At 39.3% G+C, this 21,186-nt stretch overlaps 2 protein-coding genes across 5 annotated transcripts in view; one reads left to right on the forward strand and one right to left on the reverse strand.

Annotated features, from left to right (window-relative positions):
- Positions 1-14,143, forward strand: part of LOC5500390 (intersectin-1) — a 36,511-nt gene extending 22,368 nt beyond the window's left edge. For all 3 annotated transcript variants that reach the window (XM_048721476.1, XM_048721475.1, XM_048721477.1), the window contains 12 exons: positions 345-417; positions 933-1,040; positions 2,251-2,349; positions 3,553-3,720; positions 4,462-4,533; positions 4,763-4,909; positions 6,403-6,451; positions 8,742-8,814; positions 9,332-9,414; positions 10,314-10,397; positions 10,970-11,143; positions 12,272-14,143. In XM_048721476.1, the coding sequence (XP_048577433.1) occupies positions 345-417; positions 933-1,040; positions 2,251-2,349; positions 3,553-3,720; positions 4,462-4,533; positions 4,763-4,909; positions 6,403-6,451; positions 8,742-8,814; positions 9,332-9,414; positions 10,314-10,397; positions 10,970-11,143; positions 12,272-12,399 (1,258 nt within the window). In that variant the 3' untranslated portion in view covers positions 12,400-14,143. The remainder of the gene's footprint in view (positions 1-344; positions 418-932; positions 1,041-2,250; positions 2,350-3,552; positions 3,721-4,461; positions 4,534-4,762; positions 4,910-6,402; positions 6,452-8,741; positions 8,815-9,331; positions 9,415-10,313; positions 10,398-10,969; positions 11,144-12,271) is intronic.
- A 596-nt stretch (positions 14,144-14,739) lies between these two features.
- LOC5516662 (28S ribosomal protein S15, mitochondrial) lies at positions 14,740-21,146 on the reverse strand. Of its 2 annotated transcripts, XM_048721483.1 has the most exons (7): positions 20,953-21,091; positions 18,670-18,731; positions 17,231-17,306; positions 16,022-16,070; positions 15,748-15,814; positions 15,434-15,492; positions 14,740-15,155 (listed from the first exon to the last, which is right to left on the reverse strand). In XM_048721483.1, the coding sequence occupies exons 2-7, from the start codon at positions 18,692-18,694 to the stop codon at positions 14,925-14,927; spliced, it is 507 nt and encodes a 168-aa protein (XP_048577440.1). In that variant the 5' UTR covers positions 18,695-18,731; positions 20,953-21,091; the 3' UTR covers positions 14,740-14,924. The 2 variants fall into 2 exon arrangements, with proteins under 2 accessions (XP_048577440.1, XP_048577439.1); XM_048721482.1 differs by lacking the exon at positions 18,670-18,731 and having other exon boundaries at positions 20,953-21,146.
- Between the last annotated feature and the right edge of the window lie 40 nt (positions 21,147-21,186).

The raw sequence follows: 21,186 nt of genomic DNA on the forward strand, positions 1-21,186 counted from the left end.
TGCGCGAGTACAAGTGCGTGAAACAAAAGCTCGCGAAAATAGGACCGCGTGGAAATAAATGCGCGTGAAAATTAAAGCATGCGAGTAAAAGTAACGCTAGCTTGCAAGCGTTTACCCGGTGTCTTTCGAGGAGTCTTGAACGCCATTTTTTTTTTCTGGCCGCGCGCGAGCTGGGGAGGAGAAGAGGGGATAGCGGCTGTAACTTGGCGCGTAGCGAGTATACGCTTACAAACAGTCTACGCGCAAAAAAGCACCGCGTGGAAGTAAACGCGCGAGGAAATGAAGTATTGTAAAGCCGATTTTATCTTCCATTTTAATGGGAACATTGTGTCATTGTCCTTCAGGGCGTTCCTTGTCCGTAAGAAGATGCAGAATAATGGGATGATCGTGATGATCGCAGACCTTATGTGCGAACAGGTGAGTCAATCATTTCAAGCAAGTGGCCAGCTTACAAACTCACTCTACCCATCATGCATTGCTTCCATAGCATATACATATTTATGATTGCAAAAGTCAACGCTTTAAAAGGGGGCAACTTGCACGGTTAAAGATTAATTTTCATTTGGAAGGCTTGAAAATCCTCGAAAAACACGCGAAATCAAAATACCCGTGAAGGTTTATTAAACGATGTTTGATATCTTAGATGAGTATAATAACGTGGTCTAAGCATCATATATCAAGCGGAGGGAAATGGATTGAAAATAATACTTTTCCGTTTTGGCACAGGTCTCAAGGTTACTAAAACCGACTAGATCATCTGCATAGCATCGATTCCATTGAAAATGTGTTCCTTTCTATTTATTGCACCTGGTGGTTATGTTACTACTAAAAAAATAGCATGATCTAATATTACTTTTTCCTTTGAGAAATGGTTTGCAAATATAGATTGGAATAGCCTTCTTGGCTCATGTTTCCTATTTGACATTTTGTAGCTCCCCCACTTGACTCCATACGTCCGGTTCTGCAGTCGCCAGCTGAAGGCGTGTCAACTGATTCAACAAAAAATCGAGACTTCATCGGAATTCAAACAATTAGAAAAGGTACCTGTACTGTTATGTCATGGTCACCTTTCTCTCAATCGGCATATGCATTTATTGTCATGATCATCGTGTTATCTCATTAGCCACCTTATCATCGTCACCTCTAGTGGTGCCACCTTCATAATTGGGATCCCTCCACCTATCTGGAACACGTAGGATGGTGTCATCACCACCAGCATCATCACCATCATTACCAACACCATCATCACCATCACCACCAACATCACCATCACCATCACCATAACCAACATCATCACCATCACCACCACCATCACCACCACCATAACCAACATCATCACCATCACCACCACCATCACCATCACCATAACCAACATCATCACCATCACCACCACCATCACCATCACCATCATCACCACCATCACCATCATTATCATCACCATCATCACCATCATCACCACCATCACCATCACCATAACCAACATCATCACCATCACCACCACCATCACCATCACCATCACCATCACCATCACCATCACCATCACCATCACCATCACCATCACCATCACCATCACCATCACCATCACCATCACCATCACCATCACCATCACCATCACCATCACCACCACCACCACCACCATCACCATCACCATCATCACCACCATCACCATCATCATCATCACCACCATCATCACCACCATCACCATCACCATCACCATAACCAACATCATCACCATAACCAACATTATCACCATCACCACCACCATCACCATCACCATCACCACCACCATCACCATCATCATCATCATCATCGCCATCATCACCACCTTTATCATCACCATCGCCATCATGATCATGATCATCATCATCATCACCATCATAATATCAGCATCACCATTAGACAGGTACCCAGTAATTGCTGAGAGGGGGAGGGGATGCGCAGGCATGAATATTATTTGGAAAAATGACAGTATGTGATGATCTTTCAATAAAAAATGGCCAAGTTCTCCTGGCGGCCAGGGGGTGGGGTGGATTGTGAGGAGGAAGGTTCGTGTGCACCCCCCTGTGTACATGCCTGTCACGCTATTATTATCATCATCACTACATAATCATGAACAACAATAGTCATCGTCACCACTACATAATTATGAACAACAATAGTCATCGTCACCATCGTCATCAAAATACCTCCCTCCTTTTCACAATGGTCGCCCAATATAGTAATTGAACATCTCTATTTATTTTCTATCAGAAATGTTGTTCAGATCGTCGCGCAAGTGGTCTTCCACTTAGTAGTTACCTACTCAAGCCTCTTCAGAGAATCTGTAAATACCCTCTACTTATTAAAGAGGTATGTTTTGGATTTCAGGGCATCTGTAAATACCCTCTACTTATTAAAGAGGAATGTTTGGATGTCAGGGAATCTGTAAATACCCTCTACTTATTAAAGAGGAATGTTGGGACTTCAGGGAATCTGTAAATACCCTCTACTTATTAAAGAGGAATGTTGGGACTTCAGGGAATCTGTAAATACCCTCTACTTATTAAAGAGGAATGTTTGGATGTCAGGGCATCTGTAAATACCCTCTACTTTTTAAAGAGGAATGTTTGGATGTCAGGGAATCTGTAAATACCCTCTACTTATTAAAGAGGACTGTTGGGACTTCAGGGCATCTGTAAATACCCTCTACTTATTAAAGAGGACTGTTGGGACTTCAGGGCATCTGTAAATACCCTCTACTTATTAAAGAGGACTGTTGGGACTTCAGGGCATCTGTAAATACCCTCTACTTTTTAAAGAGGAATGTTTGGATGTCAGGGAATCTGTAAATACCCTCTACTTATTAAAGAGGACTGTTGGGACTTCAGGGCATCTGTAAATACCCTCTACTTATTAAAGAGGACTGTTGGGACTTCAGGGCATCTGTAAATACCCTCTACTTATTAAAAAGGAATGTTGGGACTTCAGGGCATCTGTAAATACCCTCTACTTATTAAAGAGGAATGTTTGGATGTCAGGGAATCTGTAAATACCCTCTACTTATTAAAGAGGAATGTTGGGACTTCAGGGCATCTGTAAATACCCTCTACTTTTTAAAGAGGACTGTTGGGACTTCAGGGAATCTGTAAATACCCTCTACTTATTAAAGAGGAATGTTTGGATGTCAGGGAATCTGTAAATACCCTCTACTTTTTAAAGAGGAATGTTGGGATGTCAGGGAATCTGTAAATACCCTCTACTTATTAAAGAGGAATGTTTGGATGTCAAGGAATTTGTAAATACCCTCTACTTATCAGAGGTATGCATGAATGTGGCTCATGTTAGTCTCAGTATATCTTTTGGTGTGGCACGTTTTCCATTCGCCTTTCAAAAAAAATATATTTATGTATATTTGTGTGTAACAGTGTAATGATTTTAATAGTCTTTAATACTATGGCTATTTGAAGTCTAGACCAAATCGATTTCCATGCATAGATTCTACATTAATGGAGTCATGAACATAACTTAATTATTATTTTTTATTTATTTACCAGTGTTATTACTTTATTCTAGATTCTGAAGCATACCCCAGATATCCACCCAGACCGAATGAACCTCGAAATCGCCCTCGAAAAGGCCGAAGAGCTTTGTAACCAGGTCAACGAAGGCGTTCGGTCCCAGGAGAACTCTGACAGGCTGGAATGGCTACAGAACCACGTCAAACGAGAGGGACTGGGCGAGGTGAGTGTTGCGCATGTCACAATATGGAGAGGGCGCATGATGAAAGGCCACGTTCGCTTTTTTGTGATTGGGCTCTGCGCGGTGCCAGCTTTTACGACCTTATCATTAAGCTTTATTGATGAGAGAGATACTATCCTTAATGAAGGCGAATCACATTTTACGCTCCCTTACAATACCGAGTGACTAAAAAACATCAGTTTATGTTCGTGTGACTTTAACGTAAGCTGTTATGTCTCCTCCGCTTACTTTTTCGTCTCTGCCTCCTTCGTTTGTGAAAAGCTGGCCTTAGACAGTTTCATCATTCAATGAAGACGACAGGGTAGGCGTGACCGAGAATAATACTGTGCATATATTTGCCTTTGGAACGTCACATAAAAAAAGCCTTTTTGTTAGGCCTAAGCAAGTCAACCTTGCAAACGTCAACCTGGAATTTTTCACCTTAGAGTTTTCACGTTGTAACTTTATGGAAGATGGCTGAAATAAAGCAGAATGCATTCCTCTAGGCTTTTGGATTCTCTATTGTTTTCTGCGTTTGTCGTCGTATCTGCCGGTCATATTATTAGACGACGTCATCATTGGTCATACTCTGCGCGTGTTGCTGAGGTGGATTTACAGGCGATTGTTGTGAAAATGGGAAAAATAAATTTAAAGCTTCTCAGGAGTTCTACACATAAGCGACAAATTACGTTCCCCTAATCTTTGGTGCAATGTGTTATTGACATATTTTTTTTCTGTTTCTAGCAACTGATATTCAACTCGGCCACTAATTGCCTCGGGCCACGAAAGCTCTTGCACTCGGGAACATTGTTTAAGGTAACTGCTAATGTTTTGTCCGCCGGCTTAGTTCCCCGGTGGCGGGGGGGGGGGGGACTTGCCAAAACACGGGGAAATTGTTTAATAAAAAGTTAATTCCGGGATCGCATAATTGGTCTCGAGAAAAGATTTGATTTTTCAAATGATTTTTTTACTGGCATAGTAAGAGACTTAATACTGCTTCAGTAGTCCAAAGCGAGCTCAATCGGAATTAATGTTTTTCGCATAGGTTAAGAGCGGCAAGGAGCTGAAAGCGTTTCTCTTCAATGACTTTTTACTGCTGACCAGGCCTCAAAGTACGATCACGGGCACCCTTTCCAAGAAAATAGGATTTGAAAGTAACGATGCGTCCATCCAGTACACTATATATAGAAAGGTGAGGCAATTGTACATTATATATAGAAAGGTGAGGCAATTGTACACTATATATAGAAAGGTAAGGCAATTGCACACTATATATAGAAAGGTGAGGCAATTGTACACAATATATAGAATGGTGAGACAATTGTACACTATATATAGAAAGGTGAGGCAATTGTACACTATATATAGAAAGGTGAGGCAATTGCACACTATATATAGAAGGGTAATAGTGTTGGTGATAACGATATGACGATGGTGATAAGGGTAATAGTGTCGGTGATAACGATATGACGATGGTGATAAGGGTAATAGTGTTGGTGATAACGATATGACGATGGTGATAAGGGTAATAGTGTTGGTGATAACGATATGACGATGGTGATAAGGGTAATAGTGTTAGTGATAACGATATGACGATGGTGATAAGGGTAATAGTGTTGGTGATAGTGATATGACGATGGTGATAAGGGTAATAGTGTTGGTGATAGCGATATGACTATATGGTGATAAGGGTAATAGTGTTGGTGATAACGATATGACGATGGTGATAAGGGTAGTAGTGTTGGTGATAACGATATGACGATGGTGATAAGGGTAAAAGTGTTGGTGATAACGGTATGACGATGGTGATAAGGGTAATAGTGTTGGTGATAACGATATGACGATGGTGATAAGGGTAAAAGTGTTGGTGATAGCGATATGACTATATGGTGATAAGGGTAAAAGTGTTGGTGATAACGATATGACTATATGGTGATAAGGGTAAAAGTGTTTTTGATAGCGATATGACGATGGTGATAAGGGTAATAGTGTTGGTGATAGCGATATGACTATATGGTGATAAGGGTAAAAGTGTTGGTGATAACGATATGACGATGGTGATAAGGGTAATAGTGTTGGTGATAACGATATGACGATGGTGATAAGGGTAATAGTGTTGGTGATAACGATATGACGATGGTGATAAGGGTAAAAGTGTTGGTGATAACGGTATGACGATGGTGATAAGGGTAATAGTGTTGGTGATAACGATATGACTATATGGTGATAAGGGTAAAAGTGTTGGTGATAGCGATATGACGATGGTGATAAGGGTAATAGTGTTGATGATGAAAGAAAAAGAATAGAAAAAGAAAAATGAATCGTAGAAATGTGGTTGCGTGCCGTTGAAATGCACTTTCTTTGTAGATTATTTCAGTCAAATTTTCTCATTAAAATCAAGCAATAAACCAAAATATTACAGCGTTGTTATTATCACTATAACTTTTAGATTCCAATTTAATTAAGCTCCCGTAAGCGATCAACACCTATTGTTTAAGTTTTTGGCGCCCAGTGTTCGCTTATGAGAGCAAGCTCTCGTAAAAGACCAGCCCCGTTAACGAACACAATTCTCAGTTCCCAAGGTGGTCGCTTACGAGAGCTTCAACTGTATTACGTTTTTTGTGTGAATGTATGTAAACCGAATACTGGGAATCCATTGATTTTAAGAATTTATTTTCTTTTCAGCCTATTTTTCTTAACGAAGTTGTCGTCAAAAGGCCTGCGGATATGAACAGTAAGTTTCCAAAAGGGTTAAAATATATTTTTCTCTAAAATTGGCCAATTGACTGGTTATTTAGCTTTAAGATCTACTCACTAGGCAATTGTACAAGTGTATGGTTACTATATGGTTCATCAACACTTCGGGATTTTTGCGTTGGTTAATGCGACTACTAAAGTACTTTTCTTGATATATTGTTGCAACTTGCATTGTATATTGAGTCTTATATGGATGACTATCCACTATTAGTTTTGGTTGCCTTCTTGAAACTTTAATGCAGCATTTGCTCAAATATGATTGCTTTTGCACTCTCAAAACGGCTGAAATGTATCAGACAAAGTGCAGAGTGAATGTTCATGCCGTTGTCATCAGCGCAGACCTTGCTATTCATTATCTTATGGTGCAACGTCAACCCTGACCATGGGGGACTGTCTCTTTCCCTGCAAACGCTGCAGGTAGATCAGTTGCTCTTGATAAACCTCTGGTGCCACAACATTTACCCTGACAAAGGGGACACATCTATCGCTTTCTGAAATCTTCGAGCAAGTAAGAGCGCAACGAATCTTGCGAAGTTCTCTCCTGAAATCTGGCATCCGGAATGAATACACTAAAAAATTTGCAAGGGAATTTATGTATAGTACGGTCATTACGTACTTGTGGGTAGTTGTAGCAGAATACCTCACCCATGACATGTAGATGACGAGGAATACCGTTGGGAAGTAGCAGAAGTATGATATCAACGTCACAATGAATAACGCCGAAGTCAGCTTCGTGTTCCTTGGGGCCACACTAGCCGTATTATCACAAGGCGGGAAGAACTTGACTTTGACCCAAATAGCCAAGTAACATGAAAATATAACAGCGAGGGCCGCTCCACCTGAAATTACCTTGTACGAGTAGAGTATGTTGTACTGTTTTTTTGTTAACAGCGAGGGGTCGATGGCATTGAACAACCGGTGAAGGTCAAGAGTAGTTAGTATTATCCAGCCTAGTATGATAAATACCCTGTAGTGTGTTGGGCTCAGTGTACGATGCCAGAAGGGAGCTAACACAGCGAATCCCCTCTCTATTGCAATAATCATTAGAAACATCAGCGATGCGCCAGCACTAAAAAGATTAAAATAAACACAAAGATCATACGCTTTGCCTTCTTCTTTGCGAAGAAATCGGAAAAGTGAAATTATAATAAGGGTTAATCCGACCATCAGGTCAGCCACGGTCAGGTTGACGAGAAGATAACTCGACTTCTTCACCCGAAATGTCTTGCTCAGGAACACAGCGAGCGCCAGTGAATTTACAATAACTATCAACACAGCTTGTGTGCATTGGACTGTGAATAGTACCACTAGGGAAGTTCCAAGTGTTGCCGTGTTGTTAGAGTCTGTTGCCATTTTGTACATTTTGTAAATGTAGCAAGGTTAAGTTTGTAAAACTAGGTGTGCAGAGACCTTGGACGTGTTTAACGAAATGAGCTGATTAATAGAAACCATACAAAAATCGTTTTGTTTGCTTAACTTATTCATTCAGCTTTTACAAAGAAATAAAATATTGAAATGATTGGATCTGAAATTGACACTTGTGTCTTATCTTGAATCTAGCCAAGGGTTGGTTCACTTGCGAAGTGTTATTAAGGTCTTCGCATTTTTATATTTGTGGATGGTACTTAATATAAAATAAACAACTGTCAATTAAATTTGTATTGCTTTTTCAGTAAGTAATTTTCAGTAAAGAATAATCTTTTCAACGTCTTTCTTTGTTTATTTTTTGCGCTTTTATAACTTCAATTCCGATATCTATATATCTACTTTCTCTTTTGGAGTTGAAGCTGTCATGAATATTTTTTGTCACGCGCTCTCAACTTATTTACTAGTTTGCTTTCCCAACGCGGAATTGAATCGCAAGTCAAATCATACCATAGCTGAGTAGATACATTTCTGGATATTGAACATTTATTACCGTAAAACAGACTCGAAGTGAGCTTTTGTATTATGACTGAAATGAAATCTTGAGTTTGGACCCGCTTTTCAGTGTTTTTAAAATCAATCTCTAAAGTGAGAATTTATGTTTGAGTCAAACAGTGCCGAAGGAGGCCTCTCAATATTGGGGGCACAATACAGAAACATTAAGAAAATATGTGGGGGCACGGCCACGCCCCTAATGGCCTTTTCATTATATATTTTTTGAAAATATACGTGTGTGTGTGTGTGGGGGGGGGGGGGGGGGGATGGGGGGCGTACCCCCCAGTGCCCAACCCCCCTTCTACGACCTTGGTGCGATGACCTTGGATTTTGTCGTTTCATTTAAGGTGAAGAACCCGTGTTTTCGGTGTCCCACATCGATCGCGTTTACACGTTCAAAGCCGAGTCCAAGGGTGACAGGTAATACAGGTGTTGTCTGATGGTATACGCCTATTTCAAACAACGTTGCCAGTGTAAATGGAAAATGTCAAATGATAGATTTGCTATCGAAAAATGCAATGGATTTCGTCATTTTTCGTATTGAATACAGGCAAATATAGATAAATTATTAAATTGATTTACTTAAAGGCTCTACTCCTACGAATGGTTAATACCCATAGGTACTGGTCGGTCTTGGAACTGCTATTTGTAGTTTCACCATTCGCCAAATTTGCACCGACGTTTTTTGTGATAGCTGTTTTGTGCTTAATTTAGTGCGGGTTTTTTAATTTTGGAGAGGGATGGCTAATTTCCAATTCACCTTCCTGCCTCATATAAAGTAAAGCGAAGTGTCGAATATTTTTCAACGCGATGCTATTGATTGTCGAAAGCACATTTTTATTTTATTTTTCAAGTATGTAAGAGCAAGATACCATGGACACCCGCTGTATGTTCCATTTTACTTTATTTTTTTAATGTATCCTCTTTTTTGTTCTAGGAATCGATGGATTGAGAAACTCGAGAAAGCCGCTGAGCACTATATTGAGACTGAGCGATTTATGAGACAAAAGATGCATAGAAGTGAGTATTTATTATTTGATCAAAAGCATAAACAAAATATAATAAAACCTTAAACGGACTCTCTTACGGGGTGACGCGCGCTACCGTGGTCACCAAATTAGACCTAGAATGAGTCCATGCGAGAAATGTACTATTTCGGGCATGACGAAAAAAATGCGCAATTCTAGATAGAGAAAGAAGACATAATTTCTTACAATGGCAATCGGCTCCTTGTATTCCGGGCCGATTATTAAAACACAAATGACGTGAGGCCAAAATGCACATACCAATATTTTGGATTTTTAGATATTTTTTTCCTTGATCATCCTTGCGCTATGTATGGGATCAGAGACGAAAAAATCAAATTTCAATGACACTTTACAAAAGTCGCATTGATTCAAGAAAAGTCAGTTTGATTTTTTTTTTTTTTTGCTATTACTCAATAAGTACTTAGAGAAATTTCCCGCCTTATTAGATGTGAAATGGGCTTATTTGAAGCGTCATGTCACTATTTGGCTGACGTGAACTTCCTTAGCCAATTAGCGAGACAAAGAAATGCAAACCATGACGGATCCTTCTAGTTATGAAAAAGAAGAAAAAATGTGATTCTTGCTTGGTAATTAGCAAAATATAACAAATAGCAAACATATAGCGCGTCGCACTATATGTATTGGTGTGGCCACGGTAGCGCGCGTCACACTGTAACACGTTGTAGTGGTCACGGTAGCGCGCGTCGCACTATATGATACCCTAAACCTGTGCAATCGAATTAATGTGGTAATAAAAACAGTCAAAACGTTCAAACAGTGTTTTAAACACGTCAAAATAAATCTTTATGCTGGCGAGTTATAAAAGTAAGACGCAGTTTGAAAAACATCTGTGGCTTAGCACATGATTTAGGACATATTTGTTTTCTTCAGCTCGATCTATTCGTACGTCGGGCATCGGCAAACTTGTGGTTACGATAGTGGAGGGTGTGGATCTCAAGTCATCGGACCCGAGTGGTAAGATCTTATTGCAGAAACCTTAAGTGCAGTAAAAGTAGGCAGAGTTTTAGTTTTTTTTTCTAGTCAGATGAAAGGCGAATTATTTGACTTCAAAAACAACAAGAAAGTCACAGAATTCGACTCGCTTAAATCATTTTTTTAGAGAAAAATTCACCCTCTGACCTTCAAGGAATTTCAAGGGTTTAAATAACAATCATAATAATAGAAACGTTCTCTATAAAATTCTTAATTCTCAAAAAAGGGCTAAACGCTCGAAACGTCAAAGAAACTACACTGTTTTCACCTAGGCGTAAAACATACAATTTCAACGTTGTGATTTAGGCCTAGTTCAAACATCGTATTATCAATTGGCCATATTCAAATGCCAGAAATGCATGCAAACGAATCGAGTCGATTGTCTTATCTTTATTTGCATGCATTTGCATTGAAAACACCTCATGGATAATACGACATTTGAACTTAGCCTAATTATATGATTTCACCACGCCCACGCAGTCTATCTAGTTATTCTACAGCTTGCCTGTAGTTGTTCTTGTCATAACATGTGCACTGAGTGAGCATGTTTCCAGGTATGAGCGATCCGTACTGTGAAGTAAGCATGGGGAGCCAGGAGCACAAGACGCGCGTCTGCCCTCAGACTCTCAACCCGAAATGGAACTCGACCATGACCTTCACAGTCAAGGACATGGAGCAAGATGTGCTTTGTATCACAGTGTTCGACAGGGACTTCTTCTCACCAAACGGTAAGGACACTAAATTAGCCATTACGGCAATTGATCATATCCCTGCCTGCTACTCTTTCTCGGGCTGTTGTGGATGCACGGGTGGCCTAGTGTGTTAGCGCGTCGGCCTCTCACCGCTGTGGCCCAGGTTCGAATCCTGGCTCAAACCGGGGATTTTTTCCGGGTTCCTGCCTTGAATCGAATTTGTCACAAGTGAGTTGAAGTTATTCTCCCGTGTTTCCAGTCTTCTCGGATAAGGACACTAAACCGGAGGTCCCGTCTCTTCAAGCTGCACTACATTAACCTGAACCGAAGGGACGTAAAAGAACCACTGGGGGACGCAATAAACCCTCTGGCAGTGACCACCCCCAGTGACAGTGCTTACTTACCGAGGAATCGGTCTCCTAGTATTAGCGAAAGCTACCTATAGGAGTAATAAATCAAAGTTCAAAGTCAAAGTCAAAGGGCTATTAGTGCTGTAAGAGTGCCTTGTATAACTGGGTTCGACAGGGACTTATCGCTAAACGGTAAGGACACTAAAGGCCCTGTCACACGTAGACTTTTCGGTTGCAACTTGTCTCGCAAAAAAAAAAAATGTTGCAGGTCGCACGCGCCCTGTCACACGTGTTTTTTCCTGCGATTTGAAGCAATTTGTTGCAGAAAGTAGAAGAGCGTTCTACTTTTCATGCGACTTTGAGAAATGCAAAACAAGTTGCAAAAGGTTGTGTAACACGCAAAAAAAAAAATGCGCGTTCTCGCGAGAGAAAAAAAAAAACGTACGTGTGACGGCCTTAAAGCAGCCATTACGGCAATTGATCATATCCATACCTGCTACCCGTTCTCGAGCTATTTAGAACTGTACATGCTCTGTCTCACTGGGTTCGACAGGGGTCTACTTTATAGTTTAATTATTGCAAACTATACCAAACTTTTTCATAAGGGTTGTACTATTAAACCTATGGAAGCAGCCCGGCTGTAACATAAACCAGCTCAAAAAAGGTCCACCTTAAAAGAGTAGAGTTAAGTATAGATTTTTAAACAAGGACATATTTTTCTAAAAAGAAGACCACATAGAGCTACATTTATCCTCTTTTATCTTTTTTTTCACAGACATTTGATTGTTTTCTAACCACTGTTTTATTTTGCCAGATTTCTTGGGTCGTACGGAAGTCAGTCTTGCAAGTCTGTTAAAGAAAGGCAAGGGACCGTGGCACGAGAGGCTACTTCTACACGAGGTCACTACGGGCGAAGTGCTGGTTAAACTGGAGCTACATTGACTCACAGGGGACAAGTGACTTGTGGGAGAGGTCATAGTAACATAGGAGCTACAATGGCAAGTTACGTGCAGGGGGGGATTTTAGTCAAATTGGAGCTACAATGACAAGTTACGCGCAGGGTAGGTCTTAGTCAAGTTAGAGCTGCCGTGACAAGTGACTTACAGGGGAGGTCTTAGTCACATTGGAGCTACAATGGCAAGTTACGTGCAGGGGAGATCTTAGTCAAATTGGAGCTGTCGTGACAAGTGACTTGTTGGAGAGGTCTTAGTCATATTGCAGCTACTGTGATAGTGCCTCCCCGAGAAGGTCTTAGCCTCAAAGGAGAGGTCTAAGTCATATTGGAGCTACCATGACAAGTGACTCACAGGGGAGGTCTTAGTCATTTTACAGCTTCTGTGACAAGGTGGCTTACAGCTCGCCTTAGTCATCTTTGAGTACTGGTAACACAGGGATGTCTTGTTTTGTCCATACTATCTTGAGGAAGGCCTCAGAAGAACCATTATTAAGAACCTACAAATGGATAGCTTAACACTATTCACACACTCACAGCCCTAGTGATAGATAGACCAGGCGGGAACCACAGAGACCTAACAGTAGACAATATGGACCTTATACAATGATAGCCTCTACAACATTGAACTGGGAATTTGGTGAGGAAAAAGTAGACCAGGAATTTCTTGCTTTAGAGCTCCATGCCATCTTTCCAGTGCAAACAGTAAAACCATGAAGAACTGAAATATCTGTGGCATGTTTTTTGACTTCTGACGAATCAGACACAAGAATTCAAACACTGTAAATTATTAGAGACATTTAGCATTGCGTTTTCAGTTTTTTATCGCGAATTGCCGTTACCGGTTTGCTGTTTGACGTACTGGCGAAATCATAGTGTAGCACATTTGGCGGGAAAAAGTGCAAAACATGTGCTCGACTTCAACCAAGCCAAAAAGATTAGTAATAGTAAAGAATCAAATTATAAAGAACGCTAATTCATGGTTTCTAACATGAGCTCATAAAAAAAAAATGAGGGGAAAACTGCCGAGGTAAATCACTTGCCGCTAGACGGTGCTCCTGAGATCAAAGCGCGAAACGCAGACTGCAAACTTGACGCAAGGCCTTGTCACGTGCCACCCAGAGGTTTGACGTTTCCGAGAAAAAAAAACGCAGTGCTAAATGTCTCTATTGAGACATCTTTTAATGTGTGAAGAAACATTCTACACATATTTGCAGTGTTCACGGTTTTACTGATTGTGCTAGGTGACAACCTATCCTTTGTTTTTAACTCTCAACTGTGAAGGACCTACCCTGGTACCAAAGCTTCCAGACTTCTCTTGCCCAGTGACGCTCAGACAAAATGCCGAGACAAGGGCGGGTAGGAGAGAGAAGTCTGGAGGCCTTGGTACCCAAGGTATGAAGGTCCCACCATCAAAGCAGTATTAAGAAAAGCCCTACTATGGCATAACTTTTTTCCATCTAAATAAAACTATAGCAACACAATATTACAGACATTTTTAGTCTTGTATGTTTGAACTCTGAGTCAAACTATTTGTGATTTGTATCAATGCATCATTTTTTGCAAACATGTTTATTCCTGACCAAAAGTAGAAAACAATAAATGAACAAGTTAAACGGTTTATATTAGAAAAGGTATTTGTTAATTACATACAAAATGAATGTACACACAGAGATAACCATAAATGAACAAATTGAAGAAATTTGTTAAATAAAACACAATTGTACATACAAAGTTTTGAGAATAGATTACCATGATTATCATCAATTTATCAGCCATTCATTTTTCTTAAAACAACAGACCATCCCAGCTACAGTATAAGCTTGCATGCGCGTTTTTATTGTAACCTACCTCAACTACCAGAATGCAGCATGCAAATTTTTTAAGCTTGCACCAAACAAAGCGTGTGCTGCATGACGGTAGTTGAGGTAAGTTGAGCGCACGTGCATGCTTATACCTGGAGTGGCCTATTGGCACGGCGAGCAACTTGAAGTATTATTATTTGAATTTTTTTTTAAGGAAACTAAATTGATCTTGAGGACTTCAAAACACTAAAAGGCCCACAGTAAATGGCTCTTCTGTTGTGTAACCCTGCCACTTGTGGCGAAAATAAATAAAACTCAAATTTTAAGTAATGGGGGAATGGAAAAAATTGTCAATCAATGGCTGTTGTTTTAGGGGGAAGGGAGCAAGCAAGGAGTACAATTTTCTATAAGAAAAATATCTGAATAATTTTTTTAACCACTATCAGTTTAAGTACATTTTCCTTCCCCACATTGTTTTCCATTTGGTTATGTATTGACTGCAGCACTGATTTGAAACTATAAAAATCTTTCCACGATCAATTTATTTAATATAAGAAACAGTTTCTTTGGCCTTGAATGGTTCTTACTTTGAGGGTGCTTATTCTAGGCTACAGGTTTTTTTACTGTACTAGGTGTAAGGTTTTAACTGTACCCAACTTTTTTTCTCGGCATGAGCTAATTTCTGTGCTCTGTGAAATACATGTCTTTTCTCAAGTGATAATTTTCCTGTCCAGGAAGCTCCTCTTCTCCTTAACTTCCACACCAATCTTAAATTTCCTAAACTTGTACTTATTCCACTTGCTATGAGGGCTTTCTAGCTCAGGTATATTCAGCTCTTGAAGGAGTTGAAGGTAACCTGGAAAATCCTTGTTTTTTAGATGCTTCAGCTTTTTCTTACGCTGGTCTGTCAGCCAGTGTAGAAACACTTTGTTGTGTTTATCCTACAAGAAAGGTAAAACAATCACAACTGATGGAATCCAACCCACCAGCTGACCATCCTTCTGTTACTTGTTCAAAGAAAAGTCTTCTTTCTAGTGCAGGGACAAAATTTTGCATCCCAAATATACAGTACATTACTAAACCCCAAAGAGGCAAAGTTTTTAAACCCTAAAAAAATACAGGCAAAAAAATTAGAACACTTAAAAGATATCAAACCTGCTTCCAGGTCATGCCAATATCAGAGCAGCCCTCCCCTCCCCCCTGGGATATCAATACTTACTTTTGGCCTTTCTTTCATGTGTCTTTCAAGTGTGTTGATCTTCAAAGTCAGTTCAGCAACTAAAAGAAAGTTTACACAGAAATACAAAAACAACTTAACAAAAATGCTGCAAGAAACAAACATGCCAATACCTCCCAACGTTTTAGAATGCCCCTAAGAGCCTTAAAACATGAGTAACATTAAATTGACACAATTTAAGTTGTAAAGGACAGAAAGACTGGAGGTTACTCTCCTTTCCCCCCACCAAGCTTGGTTTGTGGCAGAGACCTGCATGACTCCATCAAAATCGGCTGCATAGGAGACTAGTCAATTACCAGATCTTTGTGAGTAGCCTTCATAGTTGTTTTTCACTTCTTGTTCTTCAACTTTTCTCTTCTCAACCTGTAAAATAAAAATTGGAAAATTGGAACTTGCATCATAAGGTTTGGCCTGGATTTGATTATGTGACTGAAAGCTTAAAGTGAAGAATAACGTAAGATAAAGATTGGGATGCAAGGGTTTTTCGCCATTTTTGTTTGATGTGGAATTGTGCTAAAAAATGATGTGTATGTGGGATCCAATCCTCATCAAAACTTTTATGTTCCATACCCTGTTCGCATTCTCAAGACTGAAGATTCTTTTCACATTCTCTGGTGCCCTGAGTACAGAATAAAGAATGAGAGTCAGATAACGTGCATGAGCCAGCCAGACATATTGCAAGTGCATGTGACTTTGTTCTCGAATGAGAGTCAGATGACTTGAATGAGCCAGCCAGACATATTGCAAGCATAAGTGACTTTGTTCTCGATTGCCTTTTTAAAAGTGTGAGTCTCAATTTCCATGTGTTGAGTTTTTATATAGGGCTTAAACCAGGCAGCACGCGACCTCGGAGTAATCATCGATTCGAGTTTATCTATGACAAAACATGTCAACAGCATCTGCAAATCAGCCTACCATTCTATAAGGAACATTGGCAGGATACGGAAATACCTTGACCGCAATAACTGTGAGCAGCTCATTCATGCTTTCATAACTTCAAAACTAGATGCCTGTAATAGTCTTCTGTCTGGACTCCAAGAAAAAGAAATAGCCAAACTACAGCGTGTTCAGAACTCTGCCGCAAGACTAATCGTTGGTGCTAAGAAGAGGGACGCCATTACACCCATTCTTAAGGAACTTCACTGGCTACCTGTTGCTTCTAGAATAGACTTTAAAATTCTTACAGTCACACATAAAGCTCTCCACAACCAGGCTCCTGAATATATCACTGAACTCTTAACACCGTATACGCCATCTCGATCCCTTAGATCTGCTAACAAGAACCTTCTCGTCATTCCTAAATCACGAACAAAAACTTATGGGGACAGATCTTTTTCAAACTTTGCAGCTAAATTATGGAACTCCCTCCCCCTACACATTAGAAACACCGACTGTCTCGGCAAATTTAAATCGTCTTTAAAGACGTACTTATTTTGTAAGCACTACAATAATTGATTAGTTTTTAACCATTAGAAATATAAGTAGAATAGAGTAGGATGTTTGTAAAGCATTGAGATTTTTATAATGCTATATTAAATTATTATTATTATTATTATTGATACTTGGTGCCAGTACGGTATCTTTAATTCTAGGATGGAATGAAATTCACCTTGATTCGAGTGCATTATTCACTACTATGATGAATATCTGAGTTGCATAGGATTTGTAGCCATTAAAACCACGCAACAGGCAAGCCAACAGACTTTTATATGAGCTACATACTTTTTCCCCTTTGGTTTGCAAATTTTAGGAAGTGCAACTGCAACTTGACATACTTACGCTTCAAGCTCTTTGATATTCTCATAACCACAAATCCACTTTCTTCCCATGGAAGAGTCTGTTGTTGTTAGGTCATCTATGAAAAGCAATAAACAATTACAAACAAAATTCATAGCGTGTTTAGCCACAGTTGTCCCCAAGCTGCAGTGGATGTGTTTTGTGTCTGTAAAACCTACGATGAGTAATTGCTTGTTAACATTCAATTGAGTAATTTGAAGAAGTTCAAGGGGTTACCTACCCAAGTTACCTACCCATTGCATAGTCACTATTTGAGAAGATTGTTAAAAATCTCAAATAATAGAAAAAAGCTGAGAACTTGACCCAAAGTGTTTACTAATTGAAAAACTAGAAATATTCTTTATTTCTCAGGCATCCATTGCAAGATACAGTAGTGACAAAAAATCCATTCTTTGACTCAAAAGATGTGAGGACAGAAAATTGAGTAAATTGTGACGATAACTGCCATGCAGCTCCCAACAAGTGTGACACATGAGTTTTGTATTTGTTACAGAGAAGAAACTACATTTTCAACAATTATGGTCTGTTTTATTAAAATAAGCATAATTTTTGCATTGTTTTCACAAATCTGCTGTCTGATAATAGGTTGTAATAGCATCCGATAATAGGTAAAAAAAACACTATTTGTCATTTAGGTTGTAGTACAAACCTAGGGTGTCCAAAAACAAGTATGACGACCATTCATGAGTAAGAAAAGTTTTTTCATAAACTCGTTGGAATTCTGAGATGGTAATAACACAAAATATTTAAAAAGAGTAGGAAAACCATGTAAAGCAGAGGATTTTATTTGAAAAAAACAAACTATCATTATGTTTATCATTTTAAGTTTTAAAAAGAGAACATACTTATGGGAATGCCATTGAAGCAGCAAATGTGCCAAAAAAAAACCACAACCTAAAAAAGTCTGCTATATTTTGCAGGTTTGTTTTCGTGAAGCTGAACAATTAGTAGTATCAGGTTTAGATACTAAGATTACAGGAAAATTTGTAGCCACACAATGATCTTCATCAACAACTAAGAAGACATGAAGAAGGGGACTAGTATATAATAATAATAATTTAACAATAATTATTAATTTATAAAGCGCTTAAACTATGTTAATACATTCTAAAGCGCATATTTAAAAGCATGCACATATATTTTCTTATGTGTTTTGATTGACATCTCGATCTACATCACAAATGACCCTGGCCTTCTCTTTCACAGTTTTTTTTCCGAAGGTTCACCATAATATGTAACTCAATATCGCAGGTTCTATTAACCCACACTAACACATAGCCTCCTCCACAGGCATCTCTTCTCACAGAAAGAAAAAGCGTTCTTTTTTCGATGCGGTATTCCTGTGGCGAATAGAGGAGAAAAATAACGCAGGGGGGAGGGGGGGGGGCGAAAAAAGTAAGAAGAAAGAGAGAGATGCCTACCATATATTGACACACTGGATGACATCTGCGCATGTGGCACTGCGCATAACGTTTTCTACCATCTATGGGAGGGTAATTAGGAATTTGTAAAGAATATGATACTAACTGGGAGGAAGAGTAGAAATTCATCCACATGTGGATCGTTTTATTGAGTCTCTCACTGAGACGAAGCAATTCGAAAACCTAAAGAATTCATGGCCACATCCAAACTTATTTGCATTTCCATTGTATTTATTGCGCTGTTCTATAGTAACCAAGGTGCGAAGTCCTGTATTCTACAGTTGGTCCGAAATTCGGGTTTATGCTTCTGTGCTTAGAACGCTAAAGTCCTAAGACGGCGAAGCCTCAATTGAAGTGAAAACCGAGACGGCGAAGTCTCAATCAAAGTGAAAACTCTAAACCAAGCTGAAAGCATCCAAGTCAATAAAGACAACAGAACAGTGCTGATCGAGCTTGATCACGTTGCCGCCGGTGAAGGCAAACATTCAGCATCGAATTCACTTTTTAGAATCTATGGTTCCTTTCTTTTCAATAACTTCCTGTAAACCTTGTTGTATCCCATACTAGCAAATGGCAAATGGTTTTTGACATATCTAGGAATGAGTTCGCTTTGAAGTAGAAGCTTCGCGTTCGCTTGCCATGTTTTTTTTCGCAATTAACCAGGATTTTTTTGTCGCGACATTAGTTACCTGTGTCAGCCCCGGTCAGGTAGGCAACGTGTCGTGTCCACTGAGGCGACACGCAATGTACCAACCGTTCGATATATGGCAGGCAACTCTTTTATCCCCTCCTCCCTCCCCTCGGTACCAGTATCCCGCGTCCTAAAAACGCAAACACAGGTATCCCAAATCTGAATAAAGGCCATTACAGAGTATAGTAGAGCTGCCTGAGAAGGAGGCTAACTAACACACATCTTTTGGAAAACCATTAAGGGGAAAATGTTCAAGAGAATTGAAAACAGAATTCTCTGTATTCTCCCGCATTGGCATTCTTGTTTTTTTTTTTTACACATATTTACTGTATTTCACAAGATTTTTGTCCAAGTTGGGTCGACAGCTATGACATTTATAAACACCAGGCCCTACCAATCGATAAAAATTGATCATTGGAAACTAATCGAATTAATCAATATTAATCGATATTAATCAGTTGATTATTACTGATTGATATTGGAAATCGATAATAAATCGATACTCACAGCCCAAGAGTACTCAATCATATTGATTATTATCGATTAACATCCGGTTTTATCGATTTCTTATATTTAAAACTGACCACTGGAAAGCAAGGAGGACGCAACGGCTAGGACAACACTATCGAAAAAGATGTTCTTGCATGTGGCGATCAATAAAAATTTGATAGCAATGGAATAAGCAAAACATTATAGTCAGAGACAGATAAAAATTAACTAAGGACATTATTTCTACAGTAGGCAACGAAGTTAGTGGAGTGGAGTTTATAGTGCAAACGTCCGCGTCCTTTACTGAGGGGGAAACTTAAAATTGTCATGTCGTGGTTTTATGGAAAACGGCTGAAATGTATCAGACAGAATGCATTTCCACTTGCTGCTATTGAATTCTTAATCAAATTCCATTGTTTTCTGCCGTCGTCATCCACGTTGCCGTCGTCGCTGCTCAAGGTCCCTGATTCATCTAGGTCGACATAATGTTGATTCAGATGCCATACCAATTGCATCATTCCAATGGGTCAAAAAGTTACTGTTGCATTGCAAAAACCAAAACAAATGCGGCACAACAAGGCTCGACGTTTAAAACAGTGTCAAACTTTTGCAGTGCCACATGTAATTGATTTAGACGTCGAGGTTTGGCGCGGAAGAAGCGCGGCTCGATATCTTGTATATCTTGAATGTGGTTTGCAAATGTTAAAATTGAGCCCTTTTGAAGCAATATAATGACTCACTTTGTTTATCTTACCTTGTTTATCTGATTTTATTTTTTGAAAAAGCAGTCAAACAATTGATCATGTCGGTTAAGGATGATACATTTTGACGGAATGGAAGAAATCGATATTTATCAATATAATCAATAATAATCGATAAGATTTCAATATTTTTTGATAAAAATCGATAATAATCAATACTCACACAGTTTCACGTTATTGAAACTGTATAAGTATCGATTTCTATTGATTTCAGATATCTATCGATTGATTGATTTTGATTTTTGATCGATTACTATTGATTATTATTGATTATCGGAATTATTATCGATTGGTAGGGCCGGGATAAACGGTTAGGTGGAAAAGAATACGACATATATTTACCTTGAGGTTTCACAGCAGAAAAAGCTCGAATTTGAGCTACGTTCACGAAACTAGATCGCAGTAAAGTTCGACTTGCAAGTGAAAGCCTTATCATAGTGTTTTCTAGTCCAACCTTCTAACATAACTTCTCTAAAGCCCTTGCTTTCACATGGGAACCGCCATCTTGGAAACAAATAGCGGCCAGCTATCGCAGGCTCACAACAGCTGGCCCGACAAACAATTTTAATTAAATTA

The sequence above is a fragment of the Nematostella vectensis genome, chromosome 14 (assembly GCF_932526225.1).
Source record: "Nematostella vectensis chromosome 14, jaNemVect1.1, whole genome shotgun sequence".
In the NCBI taxonomy this organism is placed as follows: domain Eukaryota; kingdom Metazoa; phylum Cnidaria; class Anthozoa; order Actiniaria; family Edwardsiidae; genus Nematostella; species Nematostella vectensis.